The sequence below is a fragment of the Triticum aestivum genome, chromosome 2D, assembly GCF_018294505.1.
Source record: "Triticum aestivum cultivar Chinese Spring chromosome 2D, IWGSC CS RefSeq v2.1, whole genome shotgun sequence".
Classification (NCBI taxonomy): domain Eukaryota; kingdom Viridiplantae; phylum Streptophyta; class Magnoliopsida; order Poales; family Poaceae; genus Triticum; species Triticum aestivum.
The window spans coordinates 645,475,498-645,486,169 of NC_057799.1; the positions used below are offsets into that span (position 1 = coordinate 645,475,498).

At 43.3% G+C, this 10,672-nt stretch overlaps 1 protein-coding gene across 1 annotated transcript; it reads right to left on the bottom strand.

Annotated features, from left to right (window-relative positions):
• Positions 1-8,776: 8,776 nt before the first annotated feature.
• LOC123055323 (SKP1-interacting partner 15) lies at positions 8,777-10,357 on the bottom strand. The gene has a single exon (XM_044479321.1). The coding sequence runs from the start codon at positions 10,298-10,300 to the stop codon at positions 9,080-9,082; it is 1,221 nt and encodes a 406-aa protein (XP_044335256.1). The 5' UTR covers positions 10,301-10,357; the 3' UTR covers positions 8,777-9,079.
• Between the last annotated feature and the right edge of the window lie 315 nt (positions 10,358-10,672).

Here is a 10,672-nt window from a genome sequence, read left to right on the forward strand (position 1 = left end):
GATTAGGTGCGTGTGGTTATCAAGTGGCGGGAATCCGACAGGGGATGCTGATCGGAAAGAATCCTTTGCCCAGTCATCTACGATTAGAATATGCATGTGCGCCACGATGCAGCAAAGTGCCCATTCATTCTGGACTCCCACCGGACCGGACGTACCTATCCATTATGTAAATGGCTACGGACGGACGCTATATGCAATGCAAAGTGTTTAGAGAGGTGCTTGTAAAAATTAATTGATCTTTATTTAAGCATCAGAGCTTACTTCTATACCGGAGCTGTCTAAGTAAGCATATATATTGTATAAATAAGCACCAATATTTTTTAAAAATAGGATTCTTTTCCATAAGCACCTTGCATTGTACATGGTCGAGGACGCACACATGTAGAGAGAGGAGACTGCGTCATTCTTTTTATTATTTATTATGATTGTATGAGCATCTAATGGTACATATTCAGACTACAAAGTAACAAGCATACTTGCAACAAGGGGTTGGAGACGAGTACCACTATCGCGGCCAGTCTCTAGTTAAGGAGATAACTATATTCCACAACGAGAAAGGAGACATCTATATATCTGACCAGTTAAAACATTGAACTGTCCACTATATATGGGTTTACAGAGGGAAAGAGAATGTTACCCCCACCGGTTAAACCATGCATGGGTTCAGGATGCAACCAGGGCAGGGCATAAACAAGCAAACATAACTCAGCACGCTACAGCTAGAGAAAATCGGTTCCCTCAAACATCAACGCACTGTGACGCAAGCGCACACGAAACAGTGGTCGCTGATAACTGGATCGATGCCATAACTACTTCTAATTTGTTAGTAACCACCACCAAAGCATTAGTTAAATTGGGAAACAATAAACTGAAACCACCAACACTACTGCCCTCTTCAAGTTCAACGCACCAGACCCTGTCCTTCTGCCCCATTACAAAAATGGGTGTAGCTGCAAGATTCAGTTTATAAATAGCCTCACCTAGGCAACGCATGGCTAGCCTTGGTCCAGCAAAGTCAAGCATGACATGAACCATATTCAAATGACAAAGACAACATCGTGATCACAACTTTGAAATGTTATGTCTGTTTACATTGCATGCTTTTGCACGCTTCCAGTTTTCTATATACAACCAATACATACAGTTGTGCTTAAATAGTCCAAGTGTCCATTTAGTGTTGTATATACTTAATTATTGAAAGATTGATAAAACATCCCTTTGCTTCCCAAACCGCAACAAGTTTGCAAGATAAAGAACACCCTTGCATGGCGGAGGGGACCAAAAATGGAAGGAAAAGTCGCAACTCTATGCTGCTCCACCTATTGACACTTTCTATATGTAGCCGACCAACAAATATATAGGATACACTAGTAGAAAACAGGGCTTTGGTCACAGGGCAGTATTCACATTAGTCCCAGTTCAGTCACGAACCGGGACTAATGTGAGCATTCGTCCTAGTTCGTGCGGCTAAGGCATTAGTCCCGGTCCACCTGGGCCCTTTAGTCCCGATTGGTGCCACGAACCGGGACTAAAGGGTGCGATGCCCATTAGTCCCGGTTGGTGGCACCAACCGGGACTAAAGGTTAGACCTTAAACATTTTCAAAATCCTCAAAAACCTAACAGAAAAAAAATTACGGGGCTTTTAAGATCTAGAGTGGAAAAAATCGAAAAAATTTCAAACTTACTAGTGGCGCACCATTTGCTAGGTGCGCCACTAGTAACAGAAAAAAATATAGTTTCAACTTTTTTTTGGAAAAAATGTGGTCAAATCTGGTCAAACTGTGGTCAAACAATGGTCAAATTAATTATTCTAGAATATTAGTGTTACTAAATAATTATTTCACTTATTTTGAATTTTGGTCAAATCTGGTCAAACTGTGGTCAAACAATGGTCAAACTAATTATTCTAGAATATTAGTGTTACTAAATAATTATTTCAGTTATTTTGAATTTTGGTCAAATCTAGTCAAACTATGGTCAAACTGGCAGTTATTTTGAATTTTGAAATTTGAAAATCAAAAAAAAATTCAAAAAAAAAATCATAAAATTTCCTTTAGTACCGGTTGGTGTTACCAACCGGGAGCTCTACGTGGCCACGGCCTTTAGTCCCGGTTCGTGTAAGAACCGGGACTAAAGGGGAGAGGCATTAGTAGTCCCGGTTCAAAAACCGGGACTAAAGGGCCTTACCAACCGGGCCAAAAGCCCTTTTTTCTACTAGTGATATGTCTCCTACTACATCCGTCCTGGTTTATTGGTCCTCTTTGTATTTTGTGCCCAATTTTGACCATACAATTAATTAACAAAATATTCATGCATGTCAAAAAATTTATATCATTGAAAACTATGTTCAAATACGAATCCAACGATATAATTTTTGTTGTCATGCATTAGCATTTTGTTAGTTAAATCTTTGGTCAAACTTTGGCACAAATTACAAAGGGGATCAATAAACCGGGACGGAGGTAGTAGTATTGGTGTATCTTAGAGCAAGTATATTAAGATGACGTAGACGGGTTGTAAGACTTAAAATACTATATTTTTACTGAGTTGGAGGAGAGAGAAAAGGAGCGTGGTACAGATTAACAGCCAGCTGCAGCACATGCTTCTAGAGACTTCGTAAGAGAGGGGGTGTACCATATATCAATAAAGTAGTACACGTTTATATCTAACTATTATACTTGTTGGTTATAAATTTGGCTATAGATGACGTGACAACACCACATAGCTAGTGGTTGGCTGTACTATTAACCATGCTCTTATGATTATAGGTTGCCAAAATCTCAAGGGCAGTGAGCGACCGTCATGGTAGATGCGGATGTCGGTGGGATTCAATTCAAAGCTGCATGCACATGCCAACGTGGCGTGAGAACGAAAGATTTGAAATTATGGATGTCTCGTCCATCCGTCCCAGCGGCTGCCATGGTTAAAGGCGTCTCGTTGGTCGTCGTTGCGGTTGACATGACATGCGGCTGATCCCGCAGAGAAGGAATGAGAACTCCTAAAAATGGAGGAAACAACCCAAAGATGGCGGCAAACGGAAACGATGTGCAGGACCATACAGCTAACTTCTTCGCACGCGCTAATGACATAGACCCAAATACGCAATTTTGAGTGGCAGAGCTGGAATATGCAACTTCAAAAGTGGCACGGGACAACTTTTCTCATAAAATTATTATTACGAGACAAAATTCAAATTTCTATGCATACCAGGGCTTGGTATGCTGAAAGCATGATTCTGTTCACACAATTAAACAAATAGTAAGGATGTAAAGCGGGCTTAGACTACCCAAATGATCGTATATCCTTTAGCCATAATACTAGCACAATGATTGTCAGTTGCTACGGAGTCATAAAAAGAAGAGGAGTTAGAGTCATAAAAAGAAGAGGAGTTAACCATCGACTTAGGAAATGGTTAAAGGACGCTAGTGCTTGCGGCTGTTGCATGATTCACGATAAAATAAGAGCAAAAATACCTAAGAGGCGTGCAAGATTTAAATTGAAACAACACTCTGAATTTTAGAACATAGGAGAATGTGCATTAGTAAGTTAATTGCTCAAGGTTGTGGATTGGATAGTGGAACAAGATATATCATCGTGTTGGAATTACAGTTTGTTTGCTCTCCTATGCCATGATATGTAACTTGAAAAACTGGTTGTGAAGAGAAACTAAAATCAAGATCATGATTTTGAGTTGGAGTCTTTTTTGCATTTTTTATTTGTGACTTCTACATGAGTGTTGGTCTAATGTACATTAGTGGTGCATTTGTTTATTTTTGTTAGGTCCCACATGTGAATAAAGCATAATTATTTATATCTCTCTTGAATTGTTGATATTTCGTCATGTGGGGAGGAGTGTATTTGTTTATTGTAGGTTGGGCCCACATGCGAATCACCACCAACTCCAACATTTATAGGTAGGAAAGGAAAAATTATTACGAGAAAATAAATCAAGTTTATATGCATATCAAGTGTTTAGAGTGACCAAACAATTGTACTTATTGAAGGTTGTTGGGCCTAGTGTTGGGCTCAGCACAATGACCTATATCTCTCCTCATGTAAAGAAGAGTTTATTTGTTTATGAAAGGTTGCGGGGCTTATTGAAGGTTGTTGGTCCTATGTGTCTTTCACCATCAACTCCAACATTTACAAGGAATAAGAAAGAGGGAAGACATGGGCCCTGAAGAAAATATAACGGAAAAGCTAACTGGCGAACGTTCGCCAGGGGGGCTATCCTGGCAAACGCGATCTCTCCCGTCGAATTCGTTGCACGAATCTTAGCTTGGGGATAGGAGACACGTCAGATTTATTAACGCGCTCGTCGTGAATAGAACAGCCAGCGGACATTGTACTAAACAAAACATTACCTGCACACTGCACGGGCTAGGTACGTGAGCCTCTACTTGGGAGATAATACTTCAAATTCTGGCCCTTCCTTTTTTTCTCCTCTTTTTCACAAGATGGCAAATTATGCTCTTCTTTGCTTAGGTCCATGACATTTTTTCCTAAAATAATTTAACAAGGCCGTTTTTATAATGTTCACAAGTCATGTTATTTATAATACGTGAGCCTCTACATGGAATTTTTTTCCTAATGTTCACAAGTCAAGTTTGTTTTTGTACGTGAATTTTTTTATTATTAATAACATGGCATTTGTATTAATAATAAGGATGGGAATTTATTATTGAGACGGTGTCATTTTTTTGAATGGCATGGAAGTCTTATTTCTAAGCGCATATATTTTTTATGAATAACAGAATGAAATTTCTATTACTAATAGGATGGCATTTTTATTATTTGAGAGGATCGCATTTTTAATGGAGGATGGCATTTCTATTTTTAATGGCATGACAATTTATATTACGGAGTGTATGTCAATTTTATTAATAATAAGATGACATTTTTTATTATTGAGAGGATGGCATTTTTTATGTGGAGAGGATGGTGTTTTTATTTTTAATGGCATGGCTTATCAGGTAAAAATGTAATTAGCTAGAGGATGGCAGTTTTATAAAGTAGCATGACAATTTTCACATTTTCAGACCATGTCATTTTCGAAAATTTTAAATTTATGTGTATTTTTTTTGTTCATGGCATTTTCTATACAGAGAGGTGGTAGTTTCTATATAGAGTGATGATAATTGGACTGATGAACCTCCGGGTTTCCTTATCAGCCAATTGGTAAACAATGTAATTATTTTATGATTTAATAAAGCTAGTCATGATGGCCTTTCCCCCAAAAAATATTATGTGATTCTTTTTTTTTAGAGACCTATTTTCTAGTTGATTCTTTTTTTGTCATGTAGAAACATCCAGGCTCGAGATGTGGAATTTGTTTTCTGCTGCCCGTTAAGGCGTTTCTAGGCCAGATGAGGTGAACCCGCCAACAAAACGTTCGCGAGAGGCTGGCTGCGAGCTGGTATTTTGCTAGTTGAGTGCAGTTCAATAGAAAAAATGTTAATTATTTGATCACCGTGAGATGCAATCTGCTCCACTAACCAACGGTTTTTTCCTGCACTTCAGGAGTCCTATGGTTTAGAGTCCCATGGTTTTTTTTACTGTACAACCAGCTCCCTTCCAATACAGGGCACTGCAAGAGCATATCTGGGAGGCAGAATATATACTGCCTGCAATAAAAATATGCCACACACTTCGCATGCTCTCTCTAGGAAAAAAAGAAAAGAAAAGAGGCAGGATATATACATAGCAATTTGCGAAATTAGGCTGATAATAGCACCAGATACCGAGCATGCACCACCTGTAAATCGATATTTGAGATAGTCGTATAGAAATGGTAAACAAAAGCTGGACCATCATCAAATCTATTAAGCACAGATTGAGTTTTGCACAGGTATGTCCGGTTGGGGCACTCTACAGGTGGGCTTACAATCCCTGTTGAGGCATCCATCTCCAGATTACTCCGACTGCATGACTACCACAACGATTTCATCAAAGTAGCGAACAATGACCACAGCTACCTAGTTATAGTGACCATTTGAAGAGTCGAATTAAGTTGACCTATATGTGACACAGGTAGCAAAATGCAGATCAAACAACTAGATACTACAGCAGCAGCAGTAATTGATGCCATTCTAAATGCACAAATAAAGGTGGCATCATTAACAAACAATGTCCACAACTTCAGAAATGTTGGTCACTACTTCTACGTCCATGTGGCTCATAACAAATTTAAACCTACTGCAGTTCCAAGTAATCAACGTAACATGAACATGTGCCCAACAGACGGAAAAAAAACAAGCAGATTAGTTACCAGTTAAACACGCTCATGTTGTTCCTATAAGTGCGACATTTTATCATCTAAGCATAGAAAGATCTATATCATTTGAATGTCAGAAACAAACCGACAGATCAAAAAATCAAGTTTGTATGCACATGACAAGGTTTTGTGTATCGAAATGGACGATTCCATACCATACAATGTAGTCTGTATGGTTATCGACAATTAAACAAGAAATATATACGCAGCAGTGGGCTAACCCAAATGATTAAATCTTTTTCAGCAGCAGTAAATATACACCATAAGAAAATATCAATACGCAATATTTTGACTAAACATCCTTGCGTGCACTGAATGGTAATAGTTCACACAGGATACCACAAGAGCGCATCTAAAAGGCAGAATAAATAGCAATTATGAGCCCAAACAGGCTTGTTTATCAAGGACAGTTTTGGAAATAAGGCCAATAATAATAGTAGAAACCGACCATGCACTCGTAAATCAAATCTGAGCTTGTTGTGCAGAAATGATAAACCAAAAGCTTGACTAGCTTACTCAAAACTCTCAAACAGGAGTTGGTCAGTACCTACAGGTAAGTTCTGAACAGCTATGCCCACTGAGGGTGCTCTACACTTCTACAGGTCGGTTAAGGGGCATCTACCTCCTGGTTCCTATAGTTACAGCAGCACCTAACTGATAAATACGAAAATAAATATGAAGCTAACAAACAGCATCCGCAACCTCAAAAATGGTGGAGAGAAGCAATCATCCGACACACCACTAATATATCAACATAACATGATCATGTGCCCAACACACACACACACACACACAAAACAGACTAGTTACCAATGTTCTTCCTATAAATGTGCATTTTATCATTTAAACATAGGAAGGTCTACAACAACAAAGGACCGGCAAATACTTTGATCTCCATCAAATACAACAAAAACTTAAGTTTGCATGCTTGTGCAGGGTTTTGTGTATCAAAATGGATGATTCCATACCATACAAAGTAGTCTCCATGCTATGGCTACAGAAAATTAAACAAGAAATATAGACGCAAGAGTCAGCTTAGGGTACCCAAATGATTATATCATTTGAGAAGAAGTAAATATATCCCAGAATAAAATATAAGCGTGCAATATTTTGCTTAAACATCCCTGAGTACATTAAATGGTAATAGTTCATACAGGGACTACAAAGCGCATCTGAAAGGCAAAATAAATAGCAATTAAGAGCCCCAACAAGCTTGTTTATCATGTTCAGTTTTGGAAATAAGGACGACGATGACACTAAGTGACGTCCATGCACTCGTAACAAAAAATGAGCTAGTCATACAGAGATTATAAACTAAATAAAAGCTAGACTAGCATCAACTCAAAACTCCCAAACAAGAGTTGGCCGGTATCTAGTCCACAGGTAAGTTTTGAACAGGTATGTCCATTAGGATTCCCTACATGTAGGTTCAGAAATAAGAATCTCTATCAGGGCATCTACCTCAGGGCTCCAATCACTCAAATGCATGATTACCACTGTTATGGCATCAAAGTATTGAACAATGACCACAGTTATGTACGTCCAGTTAGTTCATATATGCAGTGGCTCTGCAATCCGTGCAGCCAGTATGAACACTCGCTGCCAATATTAACCCGATCATTTGATGAGTCATGTATCAAATGAAAGTCCAATCAAGTTGACCTAGATGCGACACAGGCAACAAAATGCATATCACGGAACTCCAAGCACTAACAGCAGTAGTAGTTGATACCACTCTACATACAAAAATAAAGATAGTTACAACGTTCGAAATGGTAGCTGGTAAAAAAGTTAAACCTAATCATCCAAATTTAACCTATTAAGCTACTACAATTCTAAGCAATCATCAGATGCACAGCACCAATATATAAAGGTACCATGTGCATGTTCACGACATCAAAGCATTGAAAAATGACCATAGTTATGTATGTCCAATTAGTTCATATGCAGTGGCTCTGCAACCCGTGCAGCCAGTATGAACACTCAATGCCTATATTAACCCAATCATTTGATGAGTCGTGTATCAAATGAAAGTCCAATCAAGTTAACCTAGATGCGACACGGGTAACAAAATGCATATCACAGAACTCCAAGCACTAACAGCAGTAGTAGTTGATACCACTCTAAATACAAAAATAAAGATGGCATCACAGAAAAACAATATCTACAACTTTCGAAATGGTAACTGGTAAAAAAGTTAAACCTAATCATCCAAATTTAAACCTATTAGGCTACTACAATTCTAAGCAATCGTCAGATGCACAGCACGAATATATCAAGGTACCATTAGCATGTGGGATGTGGCCAAGACACATAAATAATGCAGACTACTTCCTCCGTTCCAAAATATAAGTCTTTCTAGAGATTCTAATAGGTGACTACATACGAAGCAAAATGAGTGAATTTACACTCTAAAATATGTCTACATACATCCGTATGTTGTAGTCCATTTGAAATGTCTAAAAAGACTTATATTTTGGAACGGAGGGAGTAGTTACCAGTTAAGCACAGTAAAAATTTGTTCCTATAAATGCGACATTTAACATTTTATCGTCTAAACATATAACAGTCTGCATCATTTTAATGTCTGAAACAACGAACGAACAGATCATTTCATGTTCATTAAGTACAACAACTGGAAGTATTTCATCAAGCTAAGAACCAAGTACGATGTAAATAAAATGTATGGAGATATCAGTTCCTCTTCAGCAATAGATGGATGTCCCGGATCAATGGTAAATCATTAGTTGAGCGCATTTAGTCACGCACCAGTCTGGGATATCTTTTTCCATCAGCCTCGCAGGTCACGGCATTGCTGTGAACCCACCATCGAACACAAAGCCGCGGTATACACCATCACCATATCCAGGAACGCCGTCCACCCAGTCCCACTTGCCGCCGCTGCTCCCTACGTCGTCCTCCTCCCACATTGCCAGCTTCCCGCGAACGCGCTTTCCACCAAACCACACCTTCCCATCACCCCCAAACACCTTTACCTTGTTGTTGCCGCCGGCAACAGGGGCCGGCATGGCGCTTCCCTGCGCAGCAGCCTCGCACAGGCCAGTGAAGCAGCGGTACATATTGGGCGGCATGCGCCCAGCCTCGTCCCACTCCATGGTGGCCAGATCCAGCCGGAGGATGAGCACCGTGGAGCAGGGCGCATCCAAGGCGAAGGACGACCTGAGACCACCGATCATGAGGACGCGGCGGCCGCCCGCGCCGGCCAGCAGGCGGGGGCGCTTGAGGATCTCGAAGACGTCGCCCCAGGAGGCGCGCTCGACGGGCGCCCAGCCGCCGGTGAGCCTGGCGAGCGGGCAGGAGAAGAGCTTCCACTGGCTGCGCCAGGGGGTGCCGACGTCGCAGAGCGCGAAGACGGCGCGGGCGCCGGCGGCCAGGATGGGGCTCCGCGGCTTGGAGGGGAGCGAGAGGGGGTGCTTCATCCACTTGCCAGATCCCTCGGACGGGCTATAGGAGAGCGCGGCGAGCTCGGTGAGGACGAGCACGACGCCGCCGGGCCCCGCGAGGACGGTGCCGTGGCGCGCCCAGGCGGATCCGAGCGGGGGCAGCAGGCGGTAGGTGCCCGCCAGCGGGTTGCAGACGGCGAGCGCCTTGGGCGGGTGGGCTGCGGCGGGCGACGAGGACGACGAGGAGGAGGAGGAGGAGGGGAGGGGCGCGGGGGAGGTCTCGATCCAGAGGTAGAGGAGCGAGGCGGAGGAGGCGACGGGGGAGAAGGCCTGGTGCGGGAGGAAGGCGGTGAAGGGGAGGCGGAGCCAGCAGCGGCGGTCGGGGTCGAAGGCGTGGAGGCAGCCCCCGCCCTCGGGCCGCGGGTGGCGGAGCAGCAGCAGGCGGAGCGCCGGCAGCAGCGCGAGGAACGGCCCCGTGAGGGTCTCCCGGAAGAGGCGCGACACGGGGCGGCACGCCACCGCGTCCCGCAGCGGCAGCCGCAGCAGCACGTTGCGCAGCGCGTCGGGCGGCAGGCAGTGGATCGGCGCCGCCGCCGCCTCGTCGTCGTCGGAGCCGGCCATGGCCGCCGGTGGGTGGGAGGCGGAGGAGGAGGAGGAGATGGGGGAGGGGGAGGGGACAAGAGTGGTATATCGGGAAGGAAATCCGGGGGGCGGAGGGGCGTTCTCGTCATTTCGCATGACGTGGCGTATAATATACCACGGGCGGGCCCACCGGAACGGCCGCCCGGTTCGAGTGCATGCCAGTGGGATCCCTCGACGTCTGACGCCGTGCCGGGCCCACGGTCAGGGAGACGTGGAGGGAGGTGCGGGTGGACGACGCGGTGCGTCCAGGAGCCGGCGGTGCGATCGGAGCCGTTACGACTGCCGCGGGTACATGGGGGTGCGTTTGGTGCGGTGGATGACGCGTGGACCCGGGCGGTGTGGGGCGTGCGT